Source organism: Trichechus manatus, unplaced genomic scaffold, assembly GCF_000243295.1.
Source record: "Trichechus manatus latirostris isolate Lorelei unplaced genomic scaffold, TriManLat1.0 scaffold00063, whole genome shotgun sequence".
NCBI lineage: Eukaryota > Metazoa > Chordata > Mammalia > Sirenia > Trichechidae > Trichechus > Trichechus manatus.
The window spans coordinates 12,462,420-12,483,747 of NW_004443999.1; the positions used below are offsets into that span (position 1 = coordinate 12,462,420).

Here is a 21,328-nt window from a genome sequence, read left to right on the forward strand (position 1 = left end):
TAAAACATAAATATCTGTATGCATTTTAAAATTAGTGCCACATTTAATTACTGATATAACTGGGTACAATTCTACCATTTTGCTACTTGCTTTCTATTTTTCCCATGGTTTCTGTGTTCCCTTCTCTTTCCTTTCAGATTAGTTTTTATTCTGTTTTTCTCTTCTATTAGCCTTGATACATGTTGATCTTCTGTTATAGTGGTTACCCTAGAGATTCTATTACGCGTCTTTGATTTATTAAAATCTAATAATAATTTGTGCTTGTACCACTTCCCAAACAATTTGAGGACCTTTGATCGCTGTAACTATATTTATCTCCTCCTGACTTATAAGTCATAGCTGTCATGTATTTTAATTCTGTATATATTTTAAGCCCCATGAAACCTTTTTTCAGTGATTGCTTAGGTTTTAACCATTCCATTGCTCTTTGTTCCTTCCGGTATTTCTAAGCATTCATCTGTGATTGTTTTCCTTCTAACTGATATATTAGTATTTCATGTAGTCACATCTGCCAGCGATAAGTCCACTTGGTTTTTGTATGAAAAAAATGTTTATTTTGCCTGTATGTTTTAAAGATACCTTTGTTGGGTGTAGGATTCTAGATTGGCAGTTCTTTTCTGTTAGTGCTTTGAAACTATCGTTTCATGGACTTTCTGGCCCAGTGCTTTGCTCCCTTGCATCATATCCTCTCAGCTCACCTCTAGTTTGTGCTGCAGATGCAGTGGACAGTTTGTGTGAGCTCACACTTGCCTCCCAGTAGTGCTGTCCCACCTCAGGCGTGGGCCACAAGTCCTACACGTTCTGCCTCAGGGCCTTTCTGATTCTGCCTGGTCCTCGAATAAGCACTGTCCAGAAGTGAAGGGATTTCATCCGCCTGGGGTCCTCCCTCAACTGATGGGGAGCTCTAGCTTCCTGTCCTTTGGGTACAAAGTTCTGGAAGATCCTGGCAGTCTTGAGCCTCTGTTGCTTATAGTGGCAAGCTCCATAATGGATCCTTCTGTTGGTTTTTCCTCCTTTCCTTTCTTACTGTCCCTACTCCCTCGCTCTTGCTTCCTGGTATCACCTCCCAAATGAACTACATCATTACAGACTCTGCTTCTGGGGGACACTCAAACTTAAGATGTCTGACTTCCATTGTTTCTGTCACTCTCATTCCTTTGAAGGTAATGTATTTTTTTCCTCTGATTGCTTTTGAATTAATTCCGCTTCTTAAATCTAGCTTGGTATCTTTTGGCTTGAGAAAAGTCCCAGCCACTTTCTCTTCAGAAGTTGCTTCTGCCTGATTCTCTCTCCTCCTCCTGAGACTCCCAAGTCCTTGGATGTAGACTTTTCACCATGTCCCACCTGTCTTTCAAACTTTTTTTTTCCCGTTTATTTTTTCCTCTCAGTGCGTCAATCTGTTTTCTTCTGACCAAATTTCCTCTTCACTAATTTTCTTCATCTATTTCCCATCCATTGAGTTGTTAATTTCAGTTTATTTTTACCATTCTAGAATTTAAATCTGTTTTTTTAATTTTTTCCATTATACTTCCAAAACGCGCAACCTTTTCTTATTCTTTGAGCATGGTTATTTTAAAGTCCATATCTGTTAACTCCATTATCTGGATCCTATCCAGGTCTGTTTCTGTTGTCTATTTCTTATGGTTTGCAGTCGCATGATCCTTCCCCTTCATATGCCTACTTAAGTAAAGTACTTAGTACAGAGATTATCTCAAGATGGGGGTTATACAAGTCACTCTGCATCCCAGCTGTAAGTGGTGCAGGATGGCCGTAGCACAGGGGCTAAAGGCAGAGTGTGCATTTGTTAGTACTTTTCTTTAGAGACAGGTGTTAGTAAATAGATAAAATTGATGTGTACTGGTTTATTTCCCAGAGTGTACATTCGTTTTTCCTTGGAGCTATCATTAGGCATTCTGTAAAAAAACTAATATATTGAATAAAGGATGACTGTAGCTTCTCCACTGTATTATATAACAGGTTAGATTATTGAAGACAAATTTTCATACTTTAAAGAGCCATATAAACCTTTCTTTTGATAGCACTGTTGGTACAAGTTGCTCTCCAATGGATGGGCTTACCATGCAGTATTCTGAACCGAATGGGATTGTGGATTGGAGGAAGCAAAGCTATACAACCATACAGCACCCAGAGCACTGTGTGACCTTAGCTGACCAGGTATAGGGCTTTTGTTTTCTGTTGCCACGTAGTCAAAATATTACTACTAATAAGAAAATTGATTTCTATAAATATTCTGTCAGGTAGTATATCTGGCAGGAAGAAATGAAGGAATGTTCAAGTGTTTTATTTTAAACTGCGTTATATGATCTAAGCTCTTCTGAGAACTGAAAAAGTATATTTAGATTACTTTTATTGTTCCTGTAAAGTTAGTACACTTTAATATGACACCTAAAATGTTTATTCTAACTAGGGGGCACATTAAATTGTTAATACAAATTTTCTTGCTTTTGAAATAGTTGTTTACATTTTAGTCACTACCTTCCTGTTGGTGATGTGAATTTTAAAGTTGACCTTCTTTCATGAGTAGTTGGACCAATTGACTGGCACTTCTGAATGTAGTTAGGAAATATTTGCTTTCTTATGATTTGGATACAGAGAGTAGAATGTTCTCACATATGTTGATGTAATATGGCACCACAGATGGAGGGAAATGATACTGTTGCTGATATAAAGAGAACTTTCTTCCTCTCTCTAGAAAATAGATTCGTTAACCTAATTTTATCTCTGGCCAGCACTCACATCCAAATGTTACCCCTTCCTGGAATGTGTCTTTATAATCTAAAGCATTAAAGCATATTTTGAGAAACTGGAAGTTGTGTCAGTCATACTTATTTGATGGTCTATTTTCAAAACGCATCTGATTTTTCCTGCCTTTATAGAGTTAACAAAAAATGTATGTGTCGTCAGTTTTACCAACCTGCACTTGTAGGAAATACTAGTAAAACTATAGCCAGTGCCAGTCACTTCATTGTGTTTAGTTTTGTGGTGAGAAGAAAGGGTACAGGTCCATTTTAAAAGCAAAATGGAAACTCTTCTCATCATTAATATTAAGTATTTGTCACAAGAAATGCAAAATTTAATGGTTTGGGTAGATGTCTTCAAAATAGGTTGGAAATAAAAATTTATTAGAGTATACAACTGGAAATGTTGTATTTTTATGTTTGTTATCAGAATAAGAGAATGCCTACCTGACTATGGTTTAGCTTTTGTCTGCCTGATTTCTTTTTATTCTTTCTACCAGCATTCAGCTGACAAATGGAGCTTATCTTCAATAAATAAGAAGAAAGGAAAGCCACAAATAGAAAAGTAGGTTCAATTTAATGTGTCCAGTAGAGACTGGTAAAGAAAGTCAACATCATGTCATATTTTATTATGGGCATCTTTACTTTGTGTATAAATAGTATCTTTCCATTAGTTTTCTTTATACTTTTATTCTAGGCTTTACTTTTTTAGTTCAAAATATTAATGTGTACAGATGATAAAGCTATTGTCAAACAGTTTATTCCGTTCAGAGGGGCAAAACTCTCAGAACTGTACACTAAAAAGGGTGAATCTTGTATTAAATTATACCTTGCTAAAAAAATTAATGATAAAAAATTTTTTCGAGGAGGATTTTACAGTTTAATACTGTACTTAATTTGCTTGGTAGAGAACATTATGGAAAATGTTGGTAACGTGTACATTTGGTTTAGGGAGAAAAGTAAGAAAACTGACAACAGATTGAATAGTAGAATAAATGGCATTAGACTCTCCACTCCTCAGCACGTCCATGATGGTTCTGTGAAAGGTAAGAAAGGTGGTTTTTCTTTCAAATACCTGTTACCTAAATATATTCAGCGTGATACTTAAATTATATCAGTAGGTTTGAGCTGCCACGTCAAATCCTAATGTATTTTTACCTTGCACTGATGTGAAGCAATTTCTGAATTAAACAGTTCTGAGATATTAATGGAGTTAATTGAAGCAATGTAATTCAGCCATAGAGGCAAGCGTTTCCTTTGCCACAGTTATATATTTACCTACCTTTTCCTTTCCTTTGGCGGCAGCAGTCTCCTAACTTGTCTCCTTCTCAAGCCAGACTCTGGTCCAGAGTGGAGACCCAGAGGACATGGAAGATCTTCCCATGTCTTTGCAGGCCACCGTTAATGGAAGTCTTCCAGCATGAGAGTCTTCCAGTTTCTTCAAGTCGATTAGATTGACTTGTTTCTTTATACCATTGATTTAAGAATGTATTTATTAGTTATTTTCAATTAAAATTATGGTTTGATAATGAATTTTCACCTAGGTCAAGGACACACTTTTTAAGTGGTTATGGGAAAATTGAAAAAACATTTACAGCTGCAACTAATTTCTAATGATTTAATTCAGAAAGTAATTTAACTCTGTGGCCTGATTTTTTTAAAATGGAGTTGTTCTTTTTAGATGTGAATTTGGACATTGGATCTGGACATGATACATGTGGGGAAACATCTTCAGAGAGTTACAGTTCTCCATCTAGCCCACGACATGATGGAAGAGAAAGCTTTGAGAGTGAAGAAGAAAAAGACAGAGGTTTGCTATTTGGTGGTGGGGGTGGGGCGTGAGGGGAGCTGGGTGGTGGTGGCAGGAAATGTGTATTGTCTCTTAAAATAAAACTCAAATATAAGCAATTTTATATTCCTATAAATGTTGTTACTTGATTTTAAATTTAATTATTATAAAGGGTATCTTACAACCAATTCCTTAGTTCCTAGCAATGTTGATTTTAAACTTACTCACTGCATGTGAAATTAAAGAGTGGTAACAAAATGTAGAGTTAATGTAGAAAGGTTTAGAATATGTATATTGTTAGTTGCATGTGTGTTTATAATTTTATGTCTTCTTGATAGACTGATGCTTTTACATTATAAAATATCCTCTTTATCTCTGCTAATAACCACTCCAGCTCTCTTGGATACTGTTTTGCATGCCATCTCTTTTTCCATCATCTTACCTTTTAGGTTTAACTTATTTGTGTCTCTGAATCTAAAGTTTGTCTCTTGTAGACAGCATATATATAGTTGAATTTTTGTTTTGTTTTTCATTCTTCCGCTCTCCACTCCTTGATTGGAGTGGACTGTGTAACCCATTTACATTTAATGTAATTTTGCTAATAAGGTAGGATTTACATCTGCCCTTTTGCTGTTTGTTTTCTTTGTGTCTAATGTCTTCTTCTCTGTGCAGAGCCCCAAAGGACTGTTAGTTTTCAAGGCTGCCTTAGAGCTGGAGAAAGGAGGATGGGATTAGGGCAAATTAAAATAGCACAAGGTTTGCCCTTCTTACTTAGATTGTTGCATGCCATTAGTTAATTTCCATTGTTCTGAAGAAGTTGATTTTGAAGTTTTTGCCAGTGTTCTTGTTGCTTTTATGGAGGAGAGGAACTTTTGGGGGTCCCTCCTCCACCATCTGGGAAGTGCAGTCTCCTGGGGAATGTGTGTGTTGAATGAGGATGGAGCTCTTTACATGTGATAACAACTCTACTGGTAAAACTTGGACATAGATGCACCCATGCTGGGCAAAATCAAATTGTTTCTCCTGTGTCACCTTCATATAGTGATCTTAGCACAGCACTTCAGCCAAGTGTAGTTTCTTTGGGTACAGTCTGAGCTCTTCTGAGCCTCAGCTTCTGTGTTAAAGTATCAGGTCGTGTCTGTGGAGCTATGGCAGTTGTGTTGCTACATCACATAAAATTAAAGTCAGTCTACTCTGTAGTTATTTTGTAGTCATACCCAGTAGCATGTAGTGTTCCACTACCAGTTCTCCTCATCCGAGAAGCACATTTCTGATCTGCAATTCCCTCATGAGGGAAAAAAATGAAAGTAACCTCTCACAGAGCTGTTATGAAGGCTGATTGAGAGAATTTATATGCCTTACCCAGAAAAGACAAGCTTTGAGCATGTCTCATTTCACATATTATGGTTGATCCTACAGGATGTACAAATAACTGTGGCTCTATAGCTAACAGTGCAGATCTGGTCTCAATGTCACAGTTGTTGGAGTATAGTTGTTCGAGTATTACTGTATACTTAGGGGAACTTTGCAGCACCCTGTTGTCACATAGCATCGGTTGGTGGGCTTCTGGAGGAGTTTTTAAAATGACTCAGTTATTAAGTGACTTAATGAGCCTTTCCTAAGTAAAAGGATTATTTAGGGCTTTCTAAAACCAACTAAAATATCCACTTTGATAGAGGGCTTTTAGCCATTTTAGAACGTTGAGTGCATGAAGCGGGTTGCTTTGAAAAGCACGTGACTTTGTTGTTGTTTTTGGTTGTAGTGGTGGGTTTTGTTGTTTTTGTTTTCTTTTTAAGATTTTGTACTTTTCCAAATCATTGCAAAAAAGGATAACACTTACACGTGTAAATAACTAGTAGAGTCCTTAAAATGGTCAGAAAACCATTTGGAACCGTTTAAAATCGTGGAGCCCTTTGCTGTGACTTAAGATTTCAACAAAGCCCAGTTCCTGTAGAAATTTAATTAGCCATCTGAAAAATGTTCCAGCTTCATTTGGACTTAAATATTAATCTTTGACCCTGCACTGGTATAATGGTACAAGTATAATGCCTTAAATAAATTATTAAACTTTGGTTACTTTTTGTTTTGCAAAGTTTAGCAAGAATTACCTTGACTAGGGGAAGTTTATCCTAGAACCATTTGCTCATTAATTTAATCTCTAATATAAATTAAAAGCTGCATTAATAACTATGGCAGTACGTAGATTCTGCTTAACCTTTCTCCAAGAAGACGAGTCTGATTTATTTTTAATATTCTCTTTTAAGAAAATTGAACATTTTAAACTGAATATAATCAGTTATTACCTTGATAAATATAAACATCTTAAGTACGTACGTAATACAGTTAACTCATATTTATGAGCAGAAATGTTTAAAAATAGATGCTGCGTTCAATTGAATGGGCTATGTACGCATCAGTGCAGTATCTGGGCTTATGATTTTTACACATTGTGAATTAGATGTTATCTTTTGCCCTCTTTATATCAAAAGTCAAGAATCTCAAGGGAAGTCTAGATTGAAGTTATTTCTGGATACAAGTATAAGAGCAATGCAGTAGTAAAACCAAACGCAGTGTAATGTCACACCTGCCATTTTACTCTTGATTTTAGAGTCACGGCCATAGGCTTATACTTGCCTTGTTCCTTGTGTTCTGTATACTGGTTTTATGACAGTAATACTGGTTATAAAATTTTCTTTCCCCTGTTGAAATCTTTAAGAATAAGCATATTTATTCCATTTTAAACACATTCTCTTTCTGTCCCCTTCCTCTAGATATTTGAGTTAAATACAGTCTTGATCAAATCCTTTAAATTTATCGTTTATCTGAGACAAAGATGAAGAACTTGGGTTTGGCAGTGTAGAATGTAAAACAAGTAGTTTGCGAAAGTTGATTAAAGTTAGAAGGATATGCGACTTGTCTCAGTATTAAGGTGGGACTAAATCAATCTGTGTTTTTTATGCTTTGCTTCATTCAATCTCCAATTAACCTTTTGTTTTGTTTGCTTATCTTCCCATGTTTTGTAAATGATGCATGGATATAGTGATGATCCATAAAAAGCCAGAAATCAAAAGAAGATCAGATTGGGAAGTCAGGAAAAATGTAGAGGGACACATCTACCCCAGTTCCAAACTTCAGAGTTAATTTTAGTTAATATATTTTGTTTCTAGAAAGAAAGATGGCACTTAACTCATGTTCCTATCTATTCATGTTTGTTTCCCCCAGATACAGACAGCAATTCTGAGGACTCTGGGAATCCAACAACAACCAGGTTTACAGGTTATGGTTCTGTCAACCAGACTGTCACTGTCAAGCCGCCTGTTCAGATCGCTTCACTAGGAAATGAGAACGGAAGCCTCTTGGAAGATCCATTGAACTCACCCAAGTATCAGCATATTTCTTTTATGCCAACTTTACACTGTGTCGTGCACAATGGTGTCCCAAAGCCTGAGGTGGTTGTTCCTCCACCCAAATCTGTGGATGGCAAAACAATAGGGATGCTCGTTCCTAGTCCTGTGGCTATTTCTGCAATTAGAGAGTCCACAAATTCAACCCCTGTTGGAATACTTGGGCCAACAGCTTCTACTGGAGAATCAGAAAAGCATCTTGAATTACTGGCTTCCCCTTTACCTATCCCGTCAACTTTCCTTCCACATAGTAGTACTCCTGCTTTGCACCTAACAATTCAGAGGCTAAAATTACCACCGCCGCAGGGATCTTCTGAGAGTTGCACCATTAATGTCCCGCAGCAATCTGCTGGGAGTCTGAGCGTCGGATCACCAAACACTGCCTTCATTCCTGTCCATAACCCAGGTAGTTTTCCAGGATCGCCTGTTGCTACCACAGACCCCATCACAAAACCTGCATCCCAAGTGGTAGGACTAAATCAAATGGTGCCTCAAGTTGAGGGAAACACAGGGACAATCCCTCAGCCTACCAATGTGAAGGTAGTTCTCCCAGCAGCGGGCCTCTCAGCTGCACAGCCACCAGCTTCCTACCCTTTACCAGGCTCACCCCTTGCTACCAGCGTGTTACCCAACCAGAGTTCCAATGTGCTAAACACAGCAGCAGCTTCCACTCAGCCTGCAAGTGCAGGCCTCAGCCAGGTCCAGCCGACTGTTCCTCCCGCAGTTCCCACCCACACCCCAGGTCCTGCCCCGAGTCCAAGCCCCGCTTTGACACACAGCACTGCTCAGAGCGACAGCACATCCTACATCAGTGCTGTGGGCAATACGAACGCTAATGGGACAATATTGCCACCGCAGCAGATGGGCTCAGGTCCCTGTGGTTCTTGCGGGCGAAGGTGTAGCTGTGGGACCAGTGGGAACCTTCAGCTCAACAGTTACTATTATCCTAATCCGATGCCCGGACCAATGTACCGAGTCCCATCCTTCTTTACTCTGCCGTCCATTTGCAACGGCAGCTACCTCAACCAAGCACATCAGAGCAATGGAAACCAACTTCCTTTCTTTCTGCCTCAGACGCCATATGCAAATGGACTGATGCATGACCCAGTCATGGGGAGCCAAGCCAACTATGGCATCCAACAGATGGCAGGATTTGGGAGATTCTACCCTGTATACCCAGCACCTAATGTAGTTGCCAATACCAATGGTTCAGGGCCCAAGAAGAACGGGAACGTGTCCTGTTACAATTGTGGTGTAAGCGGACACTATGCACAGGACTGTAAGCAGTCGTCCATGGAGGCCAATCAACAAGGTAATCACGATAACTCCCAGAGGACTTGTTTTTGAGTTTGCCTGTTCTCCTGACCTTAGTGATCATGGTGATTCTCCGGTAGCAGAAAGATCCGTTTGTGTGTCCATGTGTGTTGTGGTTTCAGTGACAAATCATAAAATGCAAGCGTCAAGACCTAGTGTAGGCCCGGGGTGCACGGAACACAAGGAAGTTCAGAGGAATTCAGTTTCCCAATAAGGAGTCAGCTAAAGGCACTTTGCAAGGACTGGAATGGGGATTTGCATTCCCCAGTGTCAGAGCGCTTGCTAGCAGCACTTTTGTAAAGCTACAATCTTGTTTCGTATAGTAAGCAAAGTTTTTAAATATTGAAAAACCAGGATGTGATCTAGCCATCCAACATAAGAGGTTTTAGATACTATTTAGTGTAGCTATGCATAACCAGCTGGCCTCCAGCCCATTCCCTGTATTACCCCTTTCCTTCCCAGCAAATGTTAGCAAACAAACGAAGATCCAAGATTCTATTGAATTTTACAGGTGTGGGAGTAAGGGGATTTGAATTCATTTAATATTCTCACCACCAGAGAGGGCAGGAACATGCTGTTAAATACTAAGTATGAATAAGATACCAAATTGAGTGTTAACCTCAAACTGTCCTCTTTTCACTCGCATTTGGCCTTCATTTTGCCAAATCCTGCCCCCAAAAAGAAAGAAATCTTGAATTGGGGGTAATGACTTGGCATTTTTAAAGAAAAGACAGAATTCAATAGCTTTAGGTTGAACTTAAAGCACAAACCTCATATTCCTTTTTTGAAGTGGCTTTATTTACCGTTTGTAATATGTAAGTGCTGACGAAGGTGCCTTCTGAAGAGCATGCCCGTTTGATATCTTGTAGTGGTTTGTGATACATTGACTTGTACGCAGTGACTTAGCAGTTCTGTCTTTCCCATTTTAGGCACTTACAGACTGAGATACGCACCTCCCCTCCCCCCTTCTAATGATACGTTGGATTCTGCAGACTGAAACAAGTAAAGCTTGCCTACTTAATACCCTGAAGTGTGGGGAAGTTTGGTGGGGTGTGGAGGGGAGGAGAGGAAAGGTATTTTGTTGGGTTTTTTTGTCTTTACATTTCCTAGATTTCTATGCAGTTGGAAGTTTTCATTTCTCTTGTACCAGTGTCCACAACAAAAGACGAATGCAATGCTTTTGAGCCTCTGGTCTCCTGGTTTAACAACAGGCTTCGATGTATGATATGTGTAGTTTAAACATACGAACAAACTTAAATGGAAAATGTTGACGCGTGCTTTTTTTTTTACACTGAATACTTGCTGTGTGCAATGTTTACAAAATCTTGAAAACTGTGTATTTGACCTTTTTTTACAACACTGGTGACAGTCATATGGTTTTGAAAAAAAAAGAAACTTTGCTTCTTCCCTAGCTTTTCTCACTGCCCCCTAAGCGACCACTTCTCCCCTCCTGCTCCTCTGGTCTTATAGGAGCAGCTGGCAGTGGACTTGTTCACACTTGAGCACACTGCTTTGCAGAGGATTTGAGGGTAAAATGTCTCCACCTTAATCTTACTGGAGAAATCAGATTCCCCAAATAGTGTGTCTGTATGTAAGAAACGGCATCATATAAATACATATATGCAGCGCTTGTTTTCCAAATAAAAATTAAGTGAGAGAGGAAGAAGTAAAACCATATGAAACTGAAAAAATATGAAATGGACAAAGAGCTTTTCTTAAAGAAAAGAAAAAACCACAAACTTTTTAACTTCCATCATACTTTTTTAGCCTGTTGCTTCAGAGAGACGCAAAGTGAACAAACTGGTGTGACTGTTGTTCTTCTGTGTGTTTGTGTTTGTATGAAAGTCAACAGCCAGTTTTACTTTCTGTAGTCTACTCCTGTGTCATGGGAAAAGAGACACTGCTTGAGTAAAAATTACTCCTTTCCTGTATCAACTGTTACAGTGTTACATTGTGTTTAAAATGTGTATGGTTTATTTCAGTCTGAACAGAAGCTGTGGGTTTCTGCAAAAAGTCAGGTATTCTTGCCCTCCCCTGTCTCTGGTAGCAAAGTCACTTTGTAAGCGTTTCCCACTATGCTCGACCACAATGGGAAAGCCAAATTCCGAGGGTGTGGAGACAGTATTAATCATGTCAGTGTCCCATCGCTAGGTTTAAAATGCTGCTGTTTAAAAAAAAAAGTTTTTTTTAAAACCAATCTATGTACTAAATTGCTTCCAGGTGATTTTTGATTTCCTAAAGTGCACTGAGGTTGTCTGGAAGATTGGGTGTATCTTTTGGTGATTGCTGCATTCAACAGCAATGAACAACCACCACTGTAGAGTCAGCCGTGGATTTTGGGGGGGGGGCTGGTCCTGTGTCCCCATTCCTCAGCACACAGCAAAAACATGTTGTGTGGAGTCACGTTTGTATGCAGCAGAGGAACTTAAATATTTGGTTTTGGTTCAGAAGCCTAGCAGATTGCTAGGCAAAAAGAAAGACTTGAAGAAAAAAAAGCTTAATTTAATGCTTCATAGGTAGCATTTATATTTATAGCACCAGTGTACACTTTGAAACGTTTCTTTCGGGTGGGAGGTATGAGGAAGGGGAAGGGGTGGGTGGAAGGGGTAATGAAAGCTTTAATTTAAAAAGAAGAAAAAGTTTGAGTAAAGGAAATTATTTTGATTAAATATATTTTATTTGATCTGGGTATTTTTGGACCACATTATTAATTGTTAAGCTGCAGTTGAGTTGTTCCAAGTGAGAGTTTTGATAAGCCAGGTATGGACTGCATTGTGAATCACTTGTCAGTTGTACTTTATGGAGCTTATTTTATGATTTAAAATACCGTACTGTACATAGGAGGTATGTTACCTTCTCCTTATTTGTATGTTTACCATATACTTTGATATTTGAAATGTTATGTACTGGAAAGGCCACTTATATTTCTAGAACAGATTGAATTTTATGCAACCTTTTTTCCTTGAATTAACAGCAATAAAAAAAAATGAAAAACAGCCTAAGAATTGTGATTTATTGCAAATTTCATATAATTGAAAGATAAGACCTCATACATGGTATATGGGGAGGAATTGCTTGTTTTGTTTGTTTTAAGGAGTCAACCCATTTCCCTGGTAATGTGGACAGTGAATCCCAAAGTGGTCCGCCATCTGGATGTCTGTGCTTGTTGAGCAACCTGTGTGAACAAGAGGCAGTCCTGCCGACACAGAGCCTCTGTGTCTGCTAAGGCCCTCCCAGGAAGTGTAAACGGCCTAAGTGGCTTTCTCAAATTTGTTAATTCGTTAGCCAAACAACTACCTCAGCACAGTATTGAGTATCTTTTATTTCATTGGTTCTATCTTCTATAACCCGGTCTCAAGTCAGAGTTTTCAAACAATCGATAATTTACAAGAGACTGTCAGGCAGTCTTTGGAGTACCCATTGGTGGACCATGCCGTGTGGTGATGACTAAGGGGGTGGTGCACCGCCCAAGCCCTGCCAGTCGTTCCCCAGGCATTCGGTGCAGCTGTGGCCACTTGAAAGGGCTCTGGCTCTCAGCAAGCCTCCGGAGCCTCTGATGTCCAGTTGGGAAGTGGGTTTGAAATGATGAGAGTATCCCTGGTTGTTTAGAGCACACCAGTTTTCCACTTGAGTCAACAAATACACACCTACATGTAACATGTAAAGTCGCAAACCCCCTTCCAAATTAACTATAGCGTCTCCAGTATCAATATTACCTATCCCATCTCTCCTGTCTTCGTCCACTACACTAAGATAGCCACTACGCTATTTTTGTATTCCCTTGCTTTTTTCAGTTTTCTCACATACTTTATTCCCCCCAAATATACAGTTTTATTTTGCTTTTCTGTATCTTTATGAAAATGGTATTATGCTCTACCAAGTCTTCTGTAACTTGCTCTGCTCATCTGGCTTTATGGTCCTGATGTATGTTCCTGCAGCTTGTTCACTTTCACTACTTTATAATATTAATTGTGTGGAATATGTATATAATTGTCCAGTATTCTCTCAACAAGTATTTGGGTTGTTTTCATTTTTGGCTGTTACAAATAGCGCTACTAGAAGCATTTTTGTACCTGTCTCCTGATTCATGTGTGGAAGCATTCTCTAAGGTATATATCTAAGTGCTGTTGCTGGTTGGAGGACACAAAGATACTCAGTTTTCCAAGACCTTGTCATATTGTTTTGCGCTCACACCCCAGTACACAAAAGACCTCTCAATCCTACTTTCACACCCTCGTCAAACAACAATAGTGTAGTGCTGCAGAAGGCTAGGCAAGGGAGGAATAAGTGTACCTGGAGATGTTCTGTAAGGCTTCATTGGTCAGCACTGAGGACCTAGACTTAAGGTATTGATTGGCAGTGAGAAAGGCCAATCTAAGTGGGAAGAGTTGGCTTGGTGGTGCCGATTTAGAAAAGGTTGGAATGACAGAGAGAAGGAACCTTGGGCCTCTGAGCTTCATTTTCCCTAACTATGAGATTGTTTAAATTATGGTTATGAAATGTAAATGAAATAATGTGGGCAAGGTCCAATGAAATAGCACTTATAAGCACTCAAATGTGAGTTGAATTCAATTTTGATGAACAGAATTGTGATACTGTTTACAGAGACAGAGAAAATGTAAAAGACAAGTTGGCCTAGGAGTGAAGGTGATGGTGTTTTGGGTGGTGAGGAGTTTAGCAAACATAGTTCTGCATTAGATCAGTTAATTTGGCTCTATCTGCTAAAAAACAAAACGGTATTCCTTGCCCTCAAAGATGAAATCTAGTTGGAGAGCTTACCAACTTATGGTAGGTGTGGACTATAGATCTATGGGCAGAGTTGGGCAGTACTGGTTATTCAGTACCAAAGTAAAATACGTTCATTGCGAGGCAACCCAGATAAAATTTTTTATGTAAGTACTAAAAATCAAATTTTTCTGAGGAGGCTCTAAAGAGATTAAAGCACAGTGTAAAATACTTTTTTTTTTTTTTTTTTTTTAAACAGGTAGCATCTAGTACTTAGGAGGTACCATCCATTTGAACTTTAGAAGACACCTTTTTCAGTTCTACATACTGATTACAAAAGCCTTCTAAGGTTCGGGCAGTGAAACCAAGTGAGGCAAGCTGTGACAGTAGTTCAAACCCATAACCTTCCATAACTTCATCTCAAGAGAATAAAGAAGAATGCAGACTCCCCCTAACTCACCCCATCCAAAAGGCTCACTTCCTGTCAGATGAGTTTTGAGATGCAGGGCATGACAAAAAGAAATGAGATGCTCCGACTTTAAACACGGTCCCTGCGTCTCTGGACCTTCTTTCTCTACAGGGGTGAGGCCAGCTAGTATGGGAATGAAGGGGTCTGCGGCCAGAGGTTGAGGCAAGTAAAAACTTGGGGGCAGGAAGGGGGGCCATATTAACTGTAGTCCTTTGACATCACCAGGTGCAGAGGGAGGCCATGGGGTGTAGCAGTGTCTTACTAGGGAACACCTGTTGGTGTTGCCTTGTACAGTATGGGTTCCTAAGGTCAGTCTAACATCAAAATTTTGCTTTATCCATGCTTAGAGACTGAAGCTGTTGTGCCTGTAAATGCAAGAATAACTCCTTGGCCATATGTCAGAGAAATCTATCTACTTTTTAAATGCTGTCCTCTTTTGAAAAATGTAAGCCCTCTGGATTGGAACATGGGTGAACATTGTGTGAGCTTTTTGTGTGTATGCAAATATTTATCAGTCTTGGAAGCACAGGCTTCCTCTTCCCTGTTCTGGAAAGGGGCACATCACACGTGTGGGGACCAAAGAGCCCTCCTTCATGCAGTCACCCCTCCGTCTGTGGCGACTGTAGACCTTGGTCATCAGAAGCTCTTTGGGGGCTAGGGAGGTGGGGTGAGGTGGAGGGAGTCTGGTGGTTCTTCACTGTTTCTTTTTCCTCTTGCAGCTCCCATTTGATGCCTTGTAAAAGAAGGTCTCAGCTGGTCTCTCACCAAAAGAACTTGCTAATTGGAAAGCAGTGCCACCTGGTGGGAGATGAGGCCAATGCAAGAAGCAGATATTCTTTCCTACTGACCTAAATGGAACGTAAGAGAGAAGACATTTGGGATTGTATGCCTTTGCCCAAAACCTAACAGAATGCAGGCGACTGGTCATAAAGTAATTTTATCAGACTCTCTTTTTTTGTGTGTAAACGTTCTTAAACACAATTGTGTTTACAGTTTCCCTTGTGCTGTCCTGTAGGTCCATTTGATGATCGCACTGTGAAGGATAGGGGATTTTTGCCCCTGGCCCACAGTTCAGGAACTTAAGGTGCAGAGGAGTTTGGTGCTGCAGGTGCCTCACCCTCAGCTTGAACTCCCTTCTCTGCCTGCGTCCTGCCACCAAGTGCTTCTCTTCTAAATCAAGGGCAATGGCTTTAAAACAGTAAAACCACAGGAACTCGTACATGTAGCAACCACTATTCAGTCCCTGAGAGAAGACCGGGCCAGCTCGTGGGAACATCTGGAACACAGGCAGTCTTAGTTATCTAGTGCTGCTATAACAGAAATACCACAAGTGGATGGCTTTAACAGAGGAAGGTTTATTCTCTCACAGTCTAGGAGGCTAGAAGTCCAAGTTTACGGTGCCAGCTCCAGGGGAAGGCTTTCTGTGTTGGCTCTGGGGGAAGGTCCATGTCATCAATCTTTCCCTGGGTCTAGGAACTTCTTAACACAGGGATCTAGAGTCCAAAGGACACACTCCGTTCCTGGTGCTTCTTGGTGGCATGAGGTCCCTATCTCTCCGCTCCTTCTCTCTCCTTTTCTCTCTCAAAAGAGATAGGTTCAAAATACAGCCTAATCCTGTAGATTGAGTTCTGCCTCATTAACATAACTGCATCTAATCCTGCCTCATTAACGTCATAGAGGTTAGGATTTACAACGCATAGGATAATCACATCAGATCACAGAATAGTGAACAACCACACAGTACTGGGCAACATGGCCTACCCAAGTTGATACACATTTTTTCGGAACATAATTCAATCCATGACAGGCTATGTTCTCATCCATCTGAATGTCTCTTTCCTGTATCTCTGTTGAAGGATTTGAAGATGTGGGATTTGGGCAACATTTCCAGAGACAGAAAACCTCAGGACTTTAAGAACTAAGCTTTCAGCATTTGCCTTCCTCGAATAAATTCAAGGAACATCAGCTCTTGCCTATGTCCAAGGTTTTAAGCGTGCATGCATATCCTCTACTGGAATGTTGAGTTTTACTATCCCTACATGCAAAGGTTCTTATTGTCCCTCCATGTCTTATAAATCGAATATAAAAGTTTGTCCCATTCATTTTTTTGTCTCTTTTTAAATTTATTCATTTATTTTTAATAATAAAAAATTTTTATTTTTCGTGAAGGTTTACACAGCAGTTTAGGTTTCCATTCAACAATCTCTACACAAAAGTTTTTCAGTGACATTGGTTATGTTCTTCGTGGTGCGTGAACATACCATTCATTTTAAGACTTCTGAAACTAAGAAATGAGGCAGCAGGGCAGGCAGAAAGGGCCTGCTTCTGTCTGCTGATATTTTTAAAGCTCTGACGTGACGTGGGTTGTCCCACCTACCCCTCCACCATCACCATCCAGAAGCATTCTGAAGGCAAAGAACAACAGTGCCAAAGTAACCTGAAGCAGGAACAATAGCAAACACACCCCCCAAAAAGCCCTCCTAAACGCTACAAAACGTCACCAAGGTTGCCTCTTTTGTTATTTGGCACTCATTCTTGCTAGCAGATCCGAGTTAGATCACACTTGTTACGTGGTATCTTAATTTTGCGTTGGATGCTTCCATAAAATCATCTTGTAGAAGAGGTGGCTCCAGTCTGGGGCTTCGTTCCCAGCACCCAACCCATATACTTGTGACCCCTTCAGGCTCGTTTTAGAACGGGGATCACAACACTAACTTTGTAGAATAGTTACGATGATTAAATCTGGCAAAACACATAAAGCACCCGAAGTCTGACACATAGTAGGTTCCTAGAAAATTTATAATGGTAGCTAACACAGTCCTACTCTGTTACATAGGGTCACGATGAGTCGGAATCAGTGGCCTACAACGTAGGACACTTAGCTCATGTCAGGCTCAACGATTCTATGAAGTAGGCACTTTACAGCATTTTACAGTTGGGAAAATCAAGGCAAAGGTTAAGTAAGTGCCCAAGAGCACAGAGCAAATAAGTGACAGGGCCCGGATTTGACCCCAGGCAGTCTTGGCTCCACAGCCGCTGTTCTTGACAACTGTGCTAGTTCTTCTCATAGGACTGTAAGTATGTCAGTGTGATGTGCAGAGAGGCCTGCGCTGGAATGAGGCAAGCTGGGTCTCGCCCAGGCCCGGTCTTAAACAACGCTATCCCTTTCAGCAGTTGACTCTCTCTGGACCTTCGTTTCTCTTACCTGAAAGTTAGGTCAGTGAAGGGTAGTAAAAATTGAACTAAATGATTTCAAAGCTTCCTTTCAGTTCCAAAATTCTGTAACTTGAAGCTTAATTTTTCACCTTAAATGATTACGAAGGTTTATAATTCTTTTCTTTTACCCATGTCTTTGGCTTAATTGATCTGAAGGCCTTATTCGGTGTGGTCAGGAACACAAGCCCCAGTGGTCACATGTGCCTATGGAAAGGGAAAATGCTTCCTTTCTTGGAGAGAGCTGCAAGAAAAGGCTTCAGCCACTAGGGGGCAGCATAAGCATAGTTCTAGTTGTACACTGCTTTTAGCTAACTAGCAGTTTGTCCCTTTCATTTCCTTATCCTCTATCATAAAATCCCTGAATCCTGGTGGTGCAGTGGTTAAGCACTCAGCTGCTAACCAGAAGGTTGCTGGTTCAAACCCACCAGCCACTCAGTGGGAGAAAGATGTGGCAGCCTGCTTCCATAAAGATTTACAGCCTTGGAAACCCTATGACGCAGTTCGGCTCTGTCCTATAGGGTCACTATGAGTCAGAATCGACTCCATGGAAACAGATTTTTTTTTTTTAATCATAAAATCTCTAAACTGTTCTCTATAAAGTTTTCATTTGCTGGGGCCTTTTAGACAAGAAAGAAATCTCATATACTGAGTCTTATACTGAAGGATATAGGGTTGGGCGTAGCTTGATAAATGGCAACACATATACCAAGAGTTGGCAAACTACAGCCGGCAGGTGAAGAATGGTTTTATATTTTTAAATGGTTGGGAGAAAAAAAAGAATAATTTTTCATCACACGTGAAAATTGAGTTTCAAATTTCAGTGCCCATAAAGTTTTATTGCAATGCAGACACTTGTTCATTGATGTATTATTATCTGTGACTGTTTTCACCCTATAACAGCAAAATTGAGTAGTTACCACAGAGACCATATATGATCCTCAACACTTAAAATATTTACTATGTGGCCTTTTACAGGAAAAAAAAAAGTTTGCCAACCCTTGACATATACCAACCTTACCTAATTAAAGATGCATTTTTCCTTTATCTTTAAGCTCCTAATGCCCTGTGAGTCTAAGAATTTGCACTCTGCCCTTTTTGTTGCTGTGTTTTCTTAGCACAATAAAGCAGCGTCTGGTACTGAAGAGGTTGGTGGTACTTGCACAGTCGGTCAAGTAACATACCAACGATCATGAAGACGGTGCAGGACCGGGCAATGTTTCACTCTGTTGTACTTGAGGTCACCATGAGTCAGAGCCGACTCGACAACAGCAACATGTTTTGCAAACTGCACCCCTACTTCAGTAGCGAAAGGCAAACTTAAGCCACTCACATTTTTGTACTGTGCAAATCTAAATTAGTCAAGTCCATACCTTTGCTGCTGATAGATAAAACTCAGCTTGAAGTCCTTAATCGGTGTGGTCAGGCTGACTATGTACAAGAGCTAAGGTGGGAGTTCAGGTCTCATGGGGGGCATAACTACACCAGATAGGGATCACCTGGGATATATTGGCAGCATTAATTCTGTGGAGAACTGGGTTTTCAAAGGATGCAACATTTCAGTTGGGCCAGGAAAGAAGTGAGATTTTTCTTAGTGAAGAGGGAGGTGAGAGATGGCAAAGGAAATGGCATAATTGAAGATGTAATTCAGAAAAATGACTAACGTGGACTGTGTGAGGTGGGGGAGAAGAGATTTGCAGGTTTCCTGCAAAGACTGCCTTTGGCTGTCACTGTCTTTGCTGATTCAACAAGCTCTTTTGGGGCTTCCCTTCCTCCTTTTCTATCACTCTCGCAGCAAGCCCGTTTCTGTGACTCCTTCAGGTCTGAATGTCAGAAGGTGCTGGCTTCTGCTCCTGCCGTCAGAAGTTGGCACTCTGGGTGCATCCAGTCACACATGCATTCATACTCGCTGGGCCTGCAGGACACCCAAGCCCAGGCTCCCCCAGCAGCGCCCCAAGCTCCTGCTGCCTCCCGACCTCTTCAAGCCCTCACTTTGCTAAGCTCTTGTTTCTGTTCCCAGATTGAGTGGGCAAGAGGCTTGCTGCAGGACACCCAAACCTTGTCCACAGTCACAGATAAATCTCTGGTAACTCACATCAGACAGATGGACAGGACAGAAGAGCACTCCCTGGGCCCAGAGAGCATCTGTTCTTTTACACAGATAGTGAGTGTGCTTCAGGCAGCAAGCTGAGTTTTATCTATCAAAGCAAAGGTGTGCAGGAAAACTTCATATGGGCTCAACTAATTTAGATGTGCACGGTACAAAAAGGTGAGTGGCTTAAGTTTGCCTTTTGCTACTGAAGCAGGGGTGCAGTTTGCAAAACATGTTGCAGTTGTCGAGTCGGCTCTGACTCATGGTGACCTCAAGTACAACAGAGTGAAACACTGCCCGGTCCTGCACCATCTTCATGGTCGTTGGTACGTTTGAGCCCACTATTGTGGCTATTGTGTCAAGCCATCCCATTGAGGGTTTCCCTTGTTTTAGCTGACCCTCCACTTTACCAAACATGATAGCCTTTTCTAGACATTGGTCTTTCCTGATGCTGTGTCCAAAGTAAGCAAGACGAAGTTTCTCCATCTTGCTAAACATCAAAGCTTAAATTCAATTTCAGGGAGAACATTCAAACCACTAGGATAAACAATTTCCAAGCACTTTGCAAGGATCTGTTTACTAACAAAGAAGTGGTATAACCATTCTCTTCTATTCATTAGGAGGTCCCTGGACAACCTTTTAACCTCAATCTAGTTGCTAAAATTTTTTTTAAGGCAATATAATGTAGTGGTTATCAGGATAGACTGAGTTTGAATTCTAAGGCTGCCACTGGTGAGCAGGGGGATTTTGAGCAAGTTCTTTGCCTCTGCACGTCAGTTCCCTTACCTGTAAAATAAAGATGACAATATTATCCACCTCACAGGGTTGGTGTGAGGCTTCATAAGCTAATACATTTAAACGTGGTGCCCGGCATAGCATTAGCAGATTGTAACATTTTCTTTAAAAATGTGTCCTAACTTCCTTTATTCAAAAGCTGCCTTCCTTTTTTAGGGTCTTTGAAAATTAGGAAGGGCTCCCTTCTCTGGTGTAGACTCTGCTTTGTTCCTTTTATTGCAGTGAGATGGAAAGGTGGGGACACCAGGGGACAGAGCCAGGACCAGCTCTCCCCAGGTGGTACTTGCCATGCAAGGTAGGATGAAACCATGGTTGCAAAGTCCCAAACCCAGAGCCCCTGCAGTTGCTTGGCAGTGGGGGTGGACACTGGGGGCTTCCAGGTTCCTCCCCTGCAGACCGCCAGGCACTATGAGGGGGCGAGGTCAGTGCCCAGAGGACAGAAACTAGGGGCCCACAGTGCCGGCCTCAGTCACTTCCTTTGGCCTTATTTGGGACACAAAGGAGAGTTCCTCCCGCTGTATTTTTAGGGACATGCATGTAAGAAGAACAAATAAGCAGGTTTCTAAGCTCAGAGGCTGCAGGCTGGGCTTGCAGGTGTTGTCTGCTCCCCTTCAGTGCAGATGTGCCTCCTTTCTGGAAGCACACACAAACCTTGGCAGGGCCTTGGTGGAACAACAGACAATAGTCACAACTATTAATCCTGCCTGCTTCCCACAGGATGGAAAATTGTTCCATGGCAGTGGACGGGAAGCCCAGGCCCCGGGGAGA

At 40.8% G+C, this 21,328-nt stretch overlaps 1 protein-coding gene across 3 annotated transcripts in view; it reads left to right on the top strand.

The window, feature by feature from the left end:
* The window catches only part of ZCCHC2 (zinc finger CCHC-type containing 2), a 54,556-nt gene extending 42,292 nt beyond the window's left edge, over window positions 1–12,264 (top strand). For 2 of the 3 annotated variants that reach the window (XM_023734008.1, XM_023734009.1), the window contains exons 9-14: window positions 2,040–2,175; window positions 3,260–3,324; window positions 3,711–3,805; window positions 4,441–4,569; window positions 7,771–9,264; window positions 10,196–12,251. In XM_023734008.1, coding sequence (XP_023589776.1) covers window positions 2,040–2,175; window positions 3,260–3,324; window positions 3,711–3,805; window positions 4,441–4,569; window positions 7,771–9,264; window positions 10,196–10,263 — 1,987 coding nt within the window. In that variant the 3' untranslated portion in view covers window positions 10,264–12,251. Of the gene's footprint in view, window positions 1–2,039; window positions 2,176–3,259; window positions 3,325–3,710; window positions 3,806–4,440; window positions 4,570–7,770; window positions 9,265–10,195 lie in introns of all 3 variants that reach the window. The other variant, XM_004379277.1, reaches the window with a different exon arrangement.
* The last annotated feature ends 9,064 nt before the right edge of the window (window positions 12,265–21,328 follow it).